The sequence below is a fragment of the Hemiscyllium ocellatum genome, chromosome 32 (assembly GCF_020745735.1).
Source record: "Hemiscyllium ocellatum isolate sHemOce1 chromosome 32, sHemOce1.pat.X.cur, whole genome shotgun sequence".
NCBI classification, from domain to species: Eukaryota; Metazoa; Chordata; class Chondrichthyes; order Orectolobiformes; family Hemiscylliidae; genus Hemiscyllium; species Hemiscyllium ocellatum.
The window spans coordinates 9,340,242-9,358,167 of record NC_083432.1 but is presented as its reverse complement, the minus strand read 5'-3'; the positions used below and the strand labels follow the sequence as shown (position 1 = coordinate 9,358,167).

The 17,926-nt window shown below is 41.2% G+C and overlaps 1 protein-coding gene across 1 annotated transcript in view; it reads right to left on the bottom strand.

Moving 5' to 3' along the window:
• The window catches only part of LOC132830743 (corticotropin-releasing factor receptor 1-like), a 243,131-nt gene that overhangs the window by 41,173 nt on the left and 184,032 nt on the right, over positions 1 to 17,926 (bottom strand). The window contains exons 11-12 of the mRNA XM_060848580.1: positions 14,552 to 14,637; positions 2,368 to 2,503 (exon numbers count right to left, since the gene is read on the bottom strand). Of these exons, the coding sequence (XP_060704563.1) occupies positions 2,368 to 2,503; positions 14,552 to 14,637 (222 nt within the window). The remainder of the gene's footprint in view (positions 1 to 2,367; positions 2,504 to 14,551; positions 14,638 to 17,926) is intronic.

The window sequence follows — 17,926 nt, the reverse complement described above, 5'->3', positions numbered from 1 at the left end:
ATCAACAAACACATTGACTTGGATCCCATTTATCACCCCATGAGACAAAAAAAGGAAGTGACATCACCATAGGAAATGATGTCACCACAGGAAATGACATCACCAACCCAAGGAAACGCAAACATATAAATAGAAAGTGGGCTACGCCACCAGTGCTTCATTTGGAAGCTCACTGATGAAACATTTGAAAATGCACTCTCCAGCTGAGCAAGCAAACCTAAATCCTGAACCTCAACCTGAGCTACAGATCCTCTCATAACTCGCTAATCTTCCCTGCCTCTCCAAGTGCAGACAAACCCTATCTTTCAGAATCACCTCCAATGACTTACCGACCATTAATATCAAACTCTCCAGTATATAATTGTCTGATTTAATAAAATTTTCACCTCTCACCTTGAAAGCGTGACCTCTCTTTATTTAATCCTTTGCCCTGGGAAAAAAGCTTATCTCTATCTATCCTGTCTATACCCTTCACGATTTTGTAGACCTCAATTGGGTCCACCCCCAGCCTTCTTTTTTCATAATACAATCCTTACTTACTCAACCTCTTGTCATAGCTAACACCATCCATACCAGGTAACATCCTCATAAACCTTCTCTGTACTCTCTCCAAAGCATCCACACCCTTTTGGTAATGTGGTGACCAGAACTTACACAGTTTTCAAAATGCTGTTGAACCAATGTCTTATACAATTTTAACATGACCTGCCAGCTGTTATACTCAATACTCTGTTTGATGAAGGCAAGCATACCATTTGCCTACTTGACCACTCTATCCACCTATACAACAACCCTCAGGGGACAATGGACCTGAACTCCCAGATCTCTCTGCTCATCAACTTTTTCCAAGGCTCTTCTGTTTACTGTATAATTCGCTCTGGAATTAGACTTCCCAAAATGCATTGCCTCACATTTTCCTGAATTGAAATCCATCTGCTACTTCTCTGCCCAACTCTCCAGTCTATCCATATTCTCTGTATTCTTTGACAGTCCCCTATGCTTTCTCCTACTCCACCAATCTTCGTGTCATCTGCAAACTTGCTGATCATATCAACAGTGCCCTCTTCCAGATCATTTATGCGTATCAGAAAGAACAGTGGCCTCAACACTGACCCCTGTGGAACACCACTGGTCACCTTTCTTCATTTCAAGAAACTCCCTTCAACTATTACTCTCTGTCTCCTGTTGCTCAACTAGTTTTTTTTATCCACCTAGCTAGAACACCCTGCATACCATATGACTTCATTTTCTCCATTAGTTAACCATGGAAAACCTTATCAAACACCTTACTAAAGTCCATGTATACGACATTCACAGCCCTTCCTTCATCTATCAACTTAGTCACTTCCTCAAAGAACTCTATTAAGTTGGTGAGTCATGATCTCCCCCGCACAAAACCATGTTGACTATCACTGGTAAGCCTATTCATTTCCAAATATAAATAGATTTTATCCCTCAGTACCTTCTTCAGCAACTTTCCCACCACTGACGTCAGGCTTAGTGGTCTGTAGTTACCCAGAATATCCCTACTGCCCTTCTTGTACAGGGGGACAACATGAGCAACCCTCCAGTCCTCTGGCACCTCACCTGTGTTTAAGGATGCTACAAAGATATCTGTCTGGGCCAGCTATTTCCTTTCTCACCTCTCTCAGCAACCTGGGATAGATCCCATCCAGTCCTGGGGATTTGTTCACCATTATAACCTCTAGTCCACCTTAATAACCCAACACATCTTGCCCACTTACGTCAACGTGATCCAGAGTAGACAAACATCTGTCTCTAATCTCAACATTCATCATGTCCCTCTCCTCAGTGAACATTGTACTCTCTTTGAAGTTGTATACCCTATATTATAGTACCTTTTCAATGTTCTTCCAATTGAAGTGCATCATCTTACCACTTCTCTGCATTGAACCCCATCTGTATTCTATCCACCCATTCCTCCAACTTGTCAAAGTCCTCTTGTAAAACAGTATGCATGGTGCGTAAATAGTCTATTTTGAAGGCGTCTACTTCATGTATTATGCAAACAGGTCACAGCTAGTGAAGCCTGACCATGATTAGTTTGGAGTGTGGGAAACTTGGGAGTGGATTCATTAGGCAAAGGGAGCTGAGTTGACCAGGATTTGTCTCATTATGTGCAATGGATGTCTGGGTATTTTATTCCAGCTTCTTGTGCATTGAAGGTTCCAGTGATCCTGTCAATCTAATGTTGAATAACCTGACATCAAACAAAGTTTCATTCAGAATTCTTTCAAATTTTTCTATATCTCAATATTTGATTCCCAAACAGGGTAGTTGCTGCATTGTCTGAGTGTAAATGTAGCAACGCACAGCAAGACATGAATAGTGATCTTATTTATGTACCTGAAAGGACTGAAGGAATGAATTGAAGTAGATGAAGACGATCTGTGATATGTCATCCTCGCCAGGATTGACAAAGAACAGCATGTAGGTGATCCCAAGCAATGGCAACAGAACCAACGTAGCCTTCACTGCTTTCCTGTGGGAGGAGACACCAATCAGAAAAGAATAACGAGACCTCTGTTAGTGTGTTAGAACAAAGACTTCTTAGGATCTCCATTCATTAAAACTTTCCTTTGTAGCCATGCTACCAGAATAAGAGATTTAATGACTGCTCAATCCATACATGGTCACAGTAAGATGACAAGAGGAAAGGGGAGGAAACACACAAAATGATTCAAGGAACAAATGATAAGTATAAAAATATTTGTGATCAGATGACTGCTGTAGATATGTAATCAGTACTGGAGAAGTTGCAATGATTTCCTTTCTTTCCTTTTATTTATAATTTCTGGTTTTCCTGCAATGCAGCTTGTCCAATTGGGAAATCTCAGATTTCTCAGTTGATCTGGCTATTAATTCAGGTACATACATTACCATAGACTAACAGGCCTCACAGTTTTCTCTCCTTATATCTCAATGTGGCTGCAAATGTCACACAACTGCTCATTGACAACTCAAGACACTGACCGACGTACACTGAGGGTTGGATTCAATGTAAGAACTGGCAAGTTTCCCATCAGAGGGAAAGACATTCTTGTCACCTATTTTAAGTGAGGTCATATAATGCGCCAGTTAGTCACTTTATAGCAACAGGATCAAGAACTCTGGTGGCAGCGATCCAACTGCTAAGACCCTCTGGTCAAAGACTGGTTGTGCTACTGAGAAGGCAGTAATTGCTGGCGTTATGACACACAGCCGAACACCTTGCATGGGTAGTCATGTCATGCTGTCTTTAAGTGGGTGTTAATTATATTCTCAGGGCTCTCAATTCAAGGTGGCTTGGGAAAGCCTTCCATGTGATATCCCACCACAGATTTAATTGGTTTTGGAGTGGCTAAACAGCACGGACCTTACCCACCTGTTTGACAAGAACAGCTGTATTAGGGTCAGTAGTTAGTCAATCACTCTCTCAATTATACTCTGCCACTGACTCCACAAGATCATGGCTGATTTGGTTATGGTCTCACAACGTTTCCTGTCTTCCTCTCATAACCTTTGACTGCATTGATCAAAAATCCCTCTCATTCACCTCTCATTCATTCATTGCTGTCTGGGAAGAGAATTCCACAGAAATATGGCCATCAGGAAATAGAAAATTTCTCATATCTCTGTCTGCAATGTGATACCCCTGACATCTCAGAGGCCACATAGTCAAGTCTTCTCAAGATTTTATATATTTCTATAATATCACCACTTATTCTTTTAACCTCCATTAGATAGGACTCAAATTGCTTCACCTTTCCTCCTAAGCTAACTCCTTCATCCCAGGAATTAGTTGAGTGAACATTTTCTGAACAGCTTCTAATGCAATTATGTACCGACATTTAATTGCACTTACAGTAAATGCCAACCATTCATTTTGTTTTCCTAATCATTTCTTGTGCTCACGTAATAGCTCTTTGTCATGAATGTACCAAAAGAAACTTAGGTCCCTTTGTACCATAGAATTCCCCAATCTCTCATCATATAAATCATACACTGCTGTTTTATTCTTCCTATCAGAGTGGGTAAGTTCATATTTTCTCACATTATATTCCATTTGCCAAATTGTTGCTAATTTTTTTGACGGACTTCTTTGTGTGCCACACCAAAGCCCCACCCTCCCCTTCTAATGACCATTAACACCTGCCCCAAGTGTAATAGAACCTGTGAATTTTATTGGTCAGTACAGTCACCGACAGATTCACCCTGAGAGTAGAAGACAGTCATCCTCATTGCAACAGACTGCTGATGATGATGACTTTCCTATGCATTCCTGTATCGATTACACACCCTATATTTCCTTGGAGCAGCCTGAGACCTAAGACGTTTTGCAGGTTTATTTGCAGCCCCTTTTATTCACTGCAGAGCCAACAACCTGTCTCTGAATGTGGACAAGACAAAAGAGACGGTTGTTGACTTCAGGAGGACATGGAGTGACCACTCTCTGCTGGACATCGACAGCTCCCCCCATGGAGATCATGAAGAGCAGCAAATGTCTTGATGTACCACCTGGCAGAGAATCTCACTTGGTCTTTCAACACCAGCTCCACAGCCAAGAAAGCCCAGCAGCATTTCTACTTTTTCCACAAGCTGAGGAAAGCCCACCTCACACTCCTTATCTTCACCACATTCTACAGAGGGTTCATGTCTTGGATCATAAGACCTTACAAAGGATAATGAGGACAGCTGAGAAGATCATCAGGATCTCTCTTCCTTCCATTAAAAACATTTAAACCACACACTGCATCCAAAAGGTTAAGAGCATTGCGGAAGACCCCACATACCCCTCACTCAAAATCTTCCCCCTCCTGCCATCTGACAGAAGATATCGGAACATTTGGTCTCTCATGGCCAGACTGTGCAACAGTTTCTTCCCCAACCATCAGGCTCCTTAACACAGCATGATTGGACTCTGTCATATCGGAAATTCTTTGCATGGCTTTGTATTACTGCTAGAAAAATGTCTCTCATTAATCATTCTTCTCTTACACTGTAACTTGCGTGTATTGAATATCTTATGCACTTTATGCCGTGTACGATTGTGTCGTTTGTGCTGTCCATGTAGCACCCTCGGTCCTGGAGGAACACTGTTCTTGTTTTTCCTGTATCTACTGTTTATGGTAGAAATGACAAGTAAAAAACTTCTCTCTCTCTCTCTCTCTCTCTCTTTCTGAGTAATAACATACCAAAAACCTTAGATCCCTTTGCACCATAAATTCTGCAATCTCTCAACATTTAAAACATACACTGCTGTTTTATTCTTATTGTCAGAGTGGGTAAGTTCTTATTTTCTCACATTATATTTCATTCACCAAATTCCAGTAAAATTCCTTTGGACTCTTCCCAGGGCTTTGACATCCTACCTTAAATGAGTTGCCTCGAACAGACCACAGTATTCCACATGTCGTCTAATTATTTGTAAGCACAGCAGGTCAGGCAGCATCCAAGGAGCAGGAGAATTGACATCTCGGGCAAAAGCCTGAAAAAGTCCGGATGAGGGGCTTTTGCCCAAAACATCAATTCTCCTGCTCCTCGGATGCTGCCTGACTGCTGTGCTTTTGCAGCACCACACTCTCAAGTGAAATTAATCTGCCAGGGTTTGCTCATTTGGCCAACTTCACAATGTCCTCTGAAGTTGCTCAGCATCATCCCCACAATTCACTATACTCCCTAGCTTTGTATCATCTGCAAATTTAGAGATTTTGCTGTCAACACCCACTTCCAACTGATTCCCTAGGGAACACCACTTTCAATTCATCTCTAATCTGAGAATTTCCCATCGATATCTATCATCTCTTTCTTATCTTTTAGTCAACTTCAAATTCATGCTGCCAAGGACACATTAATCCCAAACATTTCTTATTTGCAAACCAATCTGCCATGTGGCTCCATATCAACTGCTTTCTGGAAGTCCAAATATACAACATCCATAGCAGTTCCTTCATCTACTCTGTGTCACCTCATCAAAGAACTCAGTCAAATTTTTCAGTCATGACCTTGCCTTGACAAAGCCACGTTGACTATCTAGTACTATTTAATTTTCCTCTAAGTCTACATTTACCCGTACATAACACATAACCTGTACTATAGCCTCTATCTTCTATGAGAAAGTGAGGACTGCAGATGCTGGAGATCAGAGCTGAAAATGTGTTGCTGGAAATGCGCAGCAGATCAGGCAGCATCCAAGGAGCAGGAGAATCGATGTTTCGGGCATGAGCTCTTCTTCAGGAATCAAGAAGGGCTCATGCCCGAAATGTCGATTTTCCTGCTCCTTGGATGCTGCCTGACCTGCTACGCTTTTCCAGCAACACATTTTCAGCTATAGCCTCCATCTGCTTGTCCACTATTGACATTGGCTGACAGGCTTGCAGATTTCTGGGTTATCTGTTGCCCTATTTTCTCATTATCGTCACCATTTTCTAATTTGGTAAAGACAGAAGCAAAGTACTCATTTAATACTTCTGTCAGATCTTTGCTTTAGTGAGCAGCTTACCTTGCTTCTTCCATACAGGCCCTACTCTATTCTTTGCTAATCTTTTACTCATAATATATTTAAAGAACACATGTTTTAGAGCATCCTGCCTTTCTTTCCTCATGCTTCTTCTTAGTCTTAATCTTTCTCCTGCATTTGAGATACTCATCCCAATTTCTATTGCTGTTAATATTCCAGTATGCATCATATGCCTCCTTTTCCTTCCCTATTTTCTGACCAATATCCCGAGTTACTAAGGGTACTTCAGTGTTGGATACCACATATTTATTCCTCATGGTTATATACCTAGCTTGCATCCTTTTCATTTCTCTTTTGAAATTGCCCCATTTTCCCTCCATTGTTTTATCTGTCAAAAAGTGTTTCCAATAAACCTGCTCTAGTTCAACTTTTACACTCACTAAAATTTTCCCTTTTCCAGTCCGGGATCTTAATTATTGACTGATTCATATCCTTTTCCAACTTAATATCGAATCTTAATATATTATGATTGCTATTCTCAAATGCATCCCCATTTTGGTGATCTCCACTTGGCCTGTCTCTTTTCCAAAGACCAGATTCAGCACGACTCCCTGCCTGGAAATGTATTTGTTCCAGAAGAGTCTCCTGCATACGTTGCAGGAATTTCTTCCCTTCTGTGCAACACACTCTCCCTTCTCCTCAGTCTATCCTAGTGTAAGGTATAGGCTTAAAATTGTACAGAATAAGGGAACAGGTTTTGCTTCTGCAAAAGCTTGCATTATAAAATTAGACCGCGCATGCAAATACTAAACAGTGAGAAGCCAAAACAGGTAGGATTTTCTATGACTGAAAAGGCAGAGCATAGAACATAGAACATAGAAGGATACAGCGCAGTACAGGCCCTTCGGCCCTCGATGTTGCGCCGACCGAATCCTACCTAACCTATACTAGCCCAATAACTTCCAAATGCCTATCCAATGCCCGCTTAAATGACCATAAAGAAGGAGAGTTCACCACTGATACGGGCAGGGCATTCCATGAACTCACAACCCGCTGTGTGAAGAATCTACCCCTAACATCTGTCCTATACCTACCACCCCTTAATTTAAAGCTATGTCCCCTAGTAACACCTGACTCCATTAGCGGTAAAAGGTTCTTAGTATCTACCCTATCTAAACCCCTAATCATCTTATACACTTCTATCAGATCTCCCCTAAACCTTCTCTTCTCCAATGAGAACAGCCCCAAGTGCCTCAGCCTTTCCTCATAAGATTTTCCTACCATTCCAGGCAACATCCTGGTAAACCTCCTCTGCACTCGTTCTAAAGCTTCCACATCCTTCCTATAGTATGGCGACCAAAACTGCACACAATACTCCAGATGAGGCCTCACCAGAGTCTTATACAACTGCAACATGACCTCAGGACTCCGGAACTCAATTCCTCTGCCAATAAAGCCCAGTACACCATATGCCTTCCTCACAGCACTATTTACCTGGGTGGCAACTTTCAGAGATCTGTGTACATGGACACCAACATCCCTCTGCTCATCCACACTACCAAGTAGCCTACCATTAGCCCAGTAATCCATCATCTTGTTATTCCTACCAAAGTGAACGACTTCGCACTTAGCTACATTGAATTCCATTTGCCACATTTCCGCCCAGCTCTGCAACTTATCTATATCCCGCTGTAACCTACCACTTCCTTCCTCACTATCCACAACTCCACCGACTTTTGTGTCATCCGCAAACTTGCTTACCCAGCTTTCAAGTCCTTCCTCTAGATCATTTATAAAGATAACAAAAAGCAATGGTCCCAAAACAGATCCTTGTGGTACACCGCTAGTAACTGCGCTCCAAGATGAACATAATCCATCAACTACTACCCTCTGTCTCCTTCCAGCCAGCCAATTCCTAATCCAAACCTCTAATGTATCCTCAATGCCATACCTCCGAAGTTTTAGCATTAGCCTACCATGGGGAACCTTATCGAACGCCTTACTAAAATCCATATACACAACATCTACTGCTTTACCCTCATCCACTTCCTTGGTCACCTTCTCAAAGAACTCAATAAGGTTTATGAGGCACGACCTGCCCTTCACAAAACCATGCTGGCTATCCCTGATCACGTTATTCCTACCCAGATGTTCATAAATCTTATCCCTTACCATTCTCTCTAAGACTTTGCCCACCACTGAAGTCAGACTCACTGGCCTATAGTTACTAGGGCTATCCCTACTCCCTTTCTTGAACAATGGGACCACATTCGCTATCCTCCAGTCCTCTGGTACTATTCCTGTTGACAACGACGACATAAAAATCCAGGCCAATGGCTCTGCTATCTCCTCCCTAGCTTCCCATAGGATCCTGGGGTAAATGCCATCAGGCCCAGGAGACTTATCTATATTCATCCTTTCCAATATTCCCAAAACCTCTTCCCTGCATATTTCCAGGGCATCCATTCTAATTATTTGTGATTCCAAATCGTGGAGCAGGATGTACCAAGTATAGGAGAATAGGAGAAGTGAAAACAGGTTGAATTATCTAAGACTAATAGGGCAGAGCAACCGTATAGCGGGATGTACCAGTAACAGGAGAATAGTGTGCCAATCGCAGGAGGGATGTGGCCAATGGATGGAATTTAGTTTGGCAGGATGATCATACGAAGACAGCAAGCTATGCCAGGATAGTCACAAAAAAGAAATGAGATAAACAAGAGTAAGGGGCGATAGACTTAGAGTAATGGGAGAAGTAAGCAGAGACTGAGAGAAGCTAGACAAAGGCGGAGTGAAGCTAGAGCTTGTGATAGGCTATGTGCTACAGCAAAAGTAACCAATGGGGTGAAAGAGGAGGACCGAGAGACGCAGCTGAACTGCATAAATCAGAATGTAACCCTCAGATCAAAGTGCTTACTCGTTAGGCACACATTCTTGCCAGTACGTATCAATAAAGTTCGCTGCTTCAGAATTTGACTTGGACTGAAATTTATTAATAAGTGAGTTTTGTTTCTCACACTAGGGTAAATAAAATCACTAACTATCACCCCCTACTCATCCTGCAGATTTCTATAATCTGCTTTCAAATGCTCTCTTGGACTTCCTCCCCACTATTTAGAAGTCTATGTTAAATACAGAAGGTCACCGGTTCCTTCCTGTTTCTCACCTCTGATCATATAGATTTGAATTCAAGCATTTCATCTTGTTCATGGACAATGATACTGCCTTTGACTAAAACTGCTCCACCTCCTCCCTTTTTAGCCACCCTGTTTCTCCAAATAGCCCTATAACCTAAGATGTTAAGTATCTAGTTCTATTCTGGCTTGAGCCATGTTTCTGTCAATGCTACTGTCATATCCTCCACTGTAATTTCTGCTTCCAGTTCCCCAATTTTGTTCATGATACTCCATGCATATACATAAATCTGATTTAACTCTGCCATTACCTCTTTCTTGCCCATTAGAAGGTGACCATTTGTTCACTGTCAACACACATGCTTTCTTTCACTTCTTTTCCCCATCCCCATCTTCTCTTTTTTGCCTTGTCTGCTACTTCCAAAACTAGGCCCATTAGTCAATACAACTCTGGCCTACATGTATAAATCCACCGCCACTACACTATGTACTCTCTCAGCAAGGAAATTAGTTCCATTTCTGTTCAGGTGAAGCCCAACTCTTCTGAACAGCATTCTCCTTTCCCAAAAGTGATCTCAGTGTCCCAAAAACCTAAAGCCCTCCCTTCCTCATCATCCTTCACAGCATGTGCCTTGCCTCATCTGCCTTTACCTAAATAGTGAAGCTTGGGACATAAGTTTGAGGTAGTATTTCTGAGATTACCACCCTGGAGGTCTTGCATTTCAGCTGACTCCCTAGCCCCGAAACTTATCCTGCAAGTCCTCCAAGCTGTCTCTCCAAATGTTGTTGTTTCCAATATGAACCACGACCACTGGCTGTTCACCTCCCTTTCCAGAAGTTTATCCAGCCATTCCAGTATGTCCCAAACCTGTACACTGACAGAAAACAGACCATAAGAGACTCACAATCTCAATTGCAAACTTGATTGTCTGACCGTCGAATTATTGAGCCATTCACTACTACTACCTTTCTAATCTGCCTACTAGCTTCTGTATGTGATGGTGAGCATTGAGGGGGCATAGCTTTAAATTGAGGGGTGATAGATATAGGATGGATATCAGAGGTAGTTTCTTTACTCAGAGAATAGTAAGGGCATTGAATGCTTTGCCTGCAATGGTAGTAGATTCGGCAACTTTAAATACATTTAAGTCGGCATTGGACAAGCATAGTGTGGGTTAAATGGGTTTCAGATTGGTATGACAGGTCGGAGCAACATCGAGGGCCGAAGGGCCTGTACTGCACTGTAATGTTCTATGTTCTGTCTCTTTTCCCAGAGTAGTCTCAAGCATCAGGGTTTTCCCTCAAGTCATCCACCCCCGAAGTCAGTCATGTTGCTCACTAAATAGGCCATTTAAAATTTACCACCTGTTAGTTCCAAAGAATCGTTTGTTTCCTGGACCATCTGTCGTCTTTCCTTTTGGCAAATGGCCTCCCGCTCACCTGCTATCTCTGCACTCCTCCTTGCAAGCTGATCACCATTTAGAATGACTAGTACCTGGTATGACTGTTGTAGAAACCTCTCTCCTTCTTGTATGGTGTGCAATGAAGACAGTCACTTCTCCGAATCAGTCATATGTTGTTCAAGGACTGTCACCACATTTATGCAGACATGACTGTGGATCCAAAATTTCCCATGTTTTGCACTCCATATGCATCACAAGCTTTCCCAGCACCCCAGCCACCTTTACTGCTCAAGACGATGTACATTGCTGAGGCTCTGCTGTTTCGAAGTCATAGACAAATTTGCTAACAGCTTCTCTCTCTCTTTTTTGATTCAAAGAAGGGAGGGAGTTGGGAAAACAATCTTGAAATGTAATGTTTGAGGGTTCACTGTTCTTTGACACAGCATCCTGTGTGATCCCTTTCTCAGTCATGGTGAGGGAGCTGATGTGAATATTGAGTCACAAGTGATTAGAATGGATGGCCTTGAGGTATGTAGGGAAGAGGTCTGGGGAATACTGGAAAGGATGAAACTAGATAAGTCTCCTGGGCCTGATGGCATTTATCCTAGGATCCTCTGGGAAGCTAGGGAGGAGATAGCGGAGCCATTGGCCTTGATTTTTATGTCGTCGTTGTCTACGGGAATAGTGCCAGAAGACTGGAGGATAGCGAATGTGGTCCCCTTGTTCAAGAAGGGGAGTAGGGATAGCCCTAGTAACTATAGGCCAGTGAGTCTCACTTCTGTTGTGGGCAAAGTCTTAGAGAGAATTGTAAGGGATAGGATTTATGAACATCTGGATAGGAATAATTGTGATCAAGGATAGTCAGCATGGTTTTGTGAAGGGCAGGTCGTGGCTCACAAACCTTATTGAGTTCTTTGAGAAGGTGACCAAGGAAGTGGACAAGAGTAAAGCAGTAGATGTGGTGTATATGGATTTTAGCAAGGCATTCGATAAGGTACTCCATGGCAGGCTAATGGCAGGAATTGGCTGGCTGGAAGGAGACAGAGGGTAGTAGTTGATGGTAAAGGTGGAGTGCAGTTGGAGTGCAGTTACTAGTGGTGTTCCACAAGGATCTGTTTTGGGACCATTGTTGTTTGTCATTTTTATAAATGACCTAGAGGAGGGGCTTGAAGGCTGGGTGAGCAAGTTTGTGGATGACATGAAAGTTGGTGGAGTTGTGGACATGAAGAAGGATGTGTCAGGTTACAGCGGGATATAGATAAGTTGCAGAGCTGGGCAGAAAGGTGGCAAATGGAGTTCAATGTAGCTAAGTGTGAAGTCATTCACTTTGGTAGTAGTAACAAGAAGATGGATTACTGGGCTAATGGTAGGCTACTTGGTAGTGTGGATGAGCAGAGGGATCTTGGTGTCCATGTACACAGATCTCTGAAAGTTGCCACCCAGATAAATAGTGCTGTGAAGAAGGCATATGGTGTACTGGGCTTTATTGGTAGAGGAAATGAGTTCCGGAGTCCTGAGATCATGTTGCAGTTGTATAAGACTCTGGTGCGGCCTCATCTGGAGTATTGTGTGCAGTTTTGGTCGCCATACTATAGGAAGGATGTGGAGGCATTGGAACGAGGGGGTTTACCAGGATGTTGCCTGGCATGATAGGAAGATCGTATGAGGAAAGGCTGAGGCACTTGGGGCTGTTCTCATTGGGGAAAAGAAGGTTTAGGGGAGATTTGATAGAGGTGGACAAGATGATTAGGGGTTTAGATAGTGTTGACAATGAGAACCTTTTTCCGCTAATGGAGTCAGCTGTTACTAGGGGACACAGCTTTAAATTAAGGGGTGGTAGGTATAGGACAGATGTTAGGGGTAGATTCTTTACTCAGCGGGTTGTGAGTTCATGGAATGCCCTGCCAGTAGCAGTGGTGGACTCTCCCTCTTTATGGTCATTTAAGCGGGCATTGGATAAGCATATGGAGGTTATTGGGCTAGTGTAGGTTAGGTAGGCTTCGGTCGGCGCAACATCGAGGGCCGAAGGGCCTGTACTGCGCTGTATTTTTCTATGTTCTATGTTCTATGTTCTAAGTGTTCTATAAGTCGGTTGGCTGTCAATCACATTCCCACCCAGACCCCAATTCACCGCTGTACTACGAAAGGCTCTGATTTCAACATGCCTAAAGCTTAACTGACTGCAACGTTTGGTCATAAAACGGATGGCATGGGCAGGTAGACAGGAATAGGATTCATATTTTTCCAAAAGGGTGAAAAGAGATGGGTGGGTGTTTTGCTCTAAACATAGTTCTTAAGCTCCCATTTCTGGCTGCAAGTGTTCAATCTCCCTGGAATTGTACTTGAGTTTGTGGGAAGTAGGGTAACATTTTCCAATCTGCAACGTTAGTTCCAAGCAAGAAGTCACACCTGGATGGGCAAACTTGAAATTGCACCCACCAACCAGTAACAAGCTCATTCATTTAGTGAATATTTATTAATGCTTCTTCAGTACATTTTCCAGTTAGGTCTTTGAATATAACTCTGGAATTTGTCCTGCATCGGCATGGAAAGTCCTTAATCAACATCCACAACTCTTGGGAGTCTGGAACCCAGCTCCTTCCCTTTCTTCTCTTCCTATTGTATTTTTAGCTCCATTTCTTGAGCTATTCTTGCTTATTCCTCCTTTTCTTTCTGAGTTTGAAACTTGGGTTCCTTTCTTGCCCTGAAACACTAATTCCTTTTCTCTTTCTTAGGCTTGTCTTCCTTCCCTTTCTCTCTGAGCCTTAAATTTCAGTTCAACTTACATACGTGAAAAGTAATAAAGTTATTTGCCAAAATCCAGACACAAATATTTAAAGGTTGAAAGTTGCATATGAAGTTAAAAATTAGATCAATCACTATTATCGTTGGAGGCCTGTTTTGCTGAAAGATTCCTTTTCTGAAATAAAAGAGTTGAAAACTTAAAGTCAGGTTCAGCAGCTGTGATGGATTAGCAATTCATCTCCTATACAGGTATATACCTCTGTAGACATGAATGTTTATTTTGTGAAGTAACCTTTGATGTGGCACTTTCTTAAATGTCGTTTTGGAAATCTAAGTGAGCTACATCTACAGGTTCTCCTTTATCCATTTTGCTCAAGAATTCGTTAACCTAACTAAATGTCCCCTACCACTAAACTAACCATGGGAGGAGACATTAAATTCCACTCTCAGGTTCACAATGATACTGTCACCATGACAGAAGCTGACATGATTACTGACAATGATGCAGACTCACACACATGTTCTCATGGACTGACAAACGTGGACACAAAAATGTCTGACACTACTGTGCTCACTATTGTTGAGCCGATGGGATATTTTTCCTTTTTTATATTTCCCTGAACACAATAAACGTTCCATTTGTTTTTGATGCCATGAGTAATTTATTTAAATGTATAGCCCCTTATAAATACATATTAGTTAGACTGACTTTTGTACAGTTGAGCAGCAACTTTTGGAGTTAACAGGAACATTGCCCAGAATTCCATTCTCTGGTTTTCCATGACACTGTTGCTTTTTTTGCCATTTACCTGTACTGCATGGTTTCGGAGGTAGTGGATGCACGTAGTTTTGTCATCAAGATCCTCACAATGTTAAAAAGAAAGATGAAGTTAATCTGAGAATGAAACAGAATTAAAGAAGAAACAATAGAAAAGGATACTTTTTGGAGGAAGTCGCAAAATGCATTCATGTCACACAATCAGGGGAGCCTATCAATAGGCACTGTGCCTTCTAACTCCACAAAATACATTTTATAGAAAATACTGCTCTTCCGTTGTTAATTGGAAGATTTGAGAGAAAATTACAGTCAACTCTTCAACTCTAAGATGTAACACCCAGTCAGATTCTCAATGACAACTCCTGCCAAATGCAGAAACCCTTCTGTGGGAACATGCTCTGAGAAATCTCAAACATCTGACAAGATAGACAGAATCTGTGAACATCATCCTTTATCACTGTGGTGAGGGGTCTTCTCTCCTTCCACTCCTCCAGTGGCCACAGCAAATTTTAAATGTTTCCCAGGTAGTGATATAGCCAATTATATAGATTGCATCAGGTTCAGTATAAATAACAATCCATTTGTCATCAACAAATAATTAGTTTATCACCACTAACAAATTTACTTAAACAAAGATGCAAAGATTATTGAAAAACAGTTTAGATTATGCAAGTTTATATGTCTACCCTTTTAAAGTAGAATGAACACAAGCATACACATGTCTAATGGCACACCAAAAAAACAGAGTTTCTCTTTAAAGTACTTTGGCCAATTAATTGTTAAACCCATTAAAAAAGGATAAGTCATGGATTGTGTCAATTCTGATGTGTTCTGGTTCTGAAGATATTTTGCACCCCAGCTAGTCACACTGCTGTCTTCTTCTAGAACTGCTGTAGATAGCTGAATTCCCTCTACTTCAAGGTTAGATTCCAATAAACCCTCTCCAGGAATCCTCCACAAGGAATGAAAATGGCTTCTGTGGGTTCTCAGCTTTCAGGAGTGTAGTTGCAAAGGAGGAGAGAATGGGATGTGGGCTGTTGCTATTCAGGCAGGTCAAATATAAAATGTGATAACCTCATCCTACTCACAAAGTGGATCATGTGGCCTCTGTCTGAAAGTTCTCCATACTGTATGGTTCCAGCTGAGCTCGCTGATCACTGAAATTGCAATATTGCTGTTGTTGTATCCAGTGTCTTTTTCTTAGTAAAGTGTATTTTATTTAGAAGTTTGAAATATATCTATAAATGCAACATTGCTAACTTTATCTTCGCTGAGCATTTATTTAGAAATAATAAAATTAATTCTACTTTTGGGAAACATTTTCTTCAACATATGGTGCTTGGTGAAAGATAATAACTTCAATTCAACATTCTAGAAGATTTATGTGAGCCCACCAGATTATGAGATTGGCTTATGTTGTGAGTCTCTGCATGAGGTTAAGTTTTCGGAAATGGAATGCATAACAAGATTACCTCAAATGACTAGCTATTGACAATATTTATGCTTTTTAATAGGATGCTTTCAGCTGGAGAAAATGTGTTGTCGGCAAAGTTTTCTTCATTCAGTTCTTCATTCATTTTTGGACAATGAGAAGCCACCAGCAATAATGACAAGTTCTGTGGATTCTAATCACATCAGATCCCTCCCTTCTTGAATCAATCACCTGAGTGAATGAGACTGTAGCAGGAGTGATTAAGCTATCCTGGACTCAGATCACAAATTCAAATTCCAGGCACTAGCACACTAAGAGATCTGTAATTCACAAATAGTGCAGGAATAAAACCTATTGAGTTTCTGTCACTGGGTTTAGTCTATGACACTACATATAGTTTGAATAATGCATATTCTGAAACCTACACAAAGCATCAAATTATTAAAAAAAGCTTTCACATCAAGGAATGTGAGTTATGTCACAAATATATTAAATAGCCTTGAGCAAGGGAGTGAGGGCTGAATATTTATGAAATCACCACCATGATTCATTTTCAACAACAATTTCTGTTTATATGGCACATGTAATACTGTAGGCAGCCTCAAGATACTTCAATGGAGAATTTATAAAACAAAATTTGACGCTGAACGTCATCAAGAAATATTAAGACTGAAAACCAAAAATGTCGATAAAGTGACAGTTTTTAAATTGCAAGTCTTGAAGGAGATCTGGCAGGTGGAGAGACTCAATGAAGAAATTATAGATTTTACTGTCTCAAGCAGCAAAGAAAAACAGCCACCAATGATGTAGTAACTCAAAATGAGAATTGTTCAGAAGTAAAATTTGGAAGAAGGCTGTTTTGTGGTGCTTGAGGCAATTACAGAGATGGAGGGAGCAAAGAACGAGGAATTTTAAAATGGATAACAATTTTAAAACTTAGGCATAGTTTAATCTAGAGGCAACATAGTACAGTCAAATCCACAGGTACAAAAGCACAAATTAAGGTTTCTGCTAGAGATGAGGTGAGACACAAACAAGATTGATTAAAGTCATGGAGGTGAAAATAGGCAGTCTAGTGAAGGCTATAAATAACCAGACAAAAGCTTAGCTTGGGATCAAGTGCAATCTCTCAATGATGAATACTTTGATTTACTGGCAACTGTTGATCAGTGAGAAAGACAGTGTATGATACTAAAGAGCAGGTTTGAGGTGGAGATTCAATTAAATGGTTTCAGTTGTTCCAATATTTATCTGGAGCAAATTTCTGCTCATCCAGTATAGTTAGTTCTGTATAATGCACATTTCTTTCACGTGAATTAGCTTAATATAATTGAGGAATTTAGACCATTATTTGCAGAATGCAAACTTTCTTTACCTTTGCTGGCTATAATGTGATTCAGGCCCTGTTAGTTTAAATGGTGTGGCTATTACACGATTTTCTCATAATGCGAGATCACAGAAGAATGAAACAATCGCATTATATCAGAACTGACTGTACTGAATATCGGAGAAGCAGTCTGATGATTTAAGAACAAGAAAGGGTTGAGAGAGATAAAGGTGTGGTAGAACTGGCTGTCCTCAATAATATTTGGAAATTGTTATTATGGTTTTAGCTGATGCAATTGAGGGAGAGGACGTAGAGAACAAGCAGCATGGAGGATCTTAAGATATAACATCAAGAAGCTCTAGCTGAAAACGTTTGTGAGTGGCAAAAGAAGCATTGTAGGTGATCTTCTGTCTACAACCAGATAGATAAACCTGTAACCAGTAAATGCAGTACTAATCAGCTGAACAGCAGTGAAAAAGCATTGAAGGAGGATGGTGTAAAGAGAATTTTACGTCGACTGTAAGTTGAGCATGTGCAAAAAGAGCTAAACGTTGTGAGTCAGATCACATGGAACTGGGACCTGGATCCAGAGGGTTCTGGGTAGCATGTTCTCTCACTATTCTCTGTGTACAGTTAGGTTCAATATA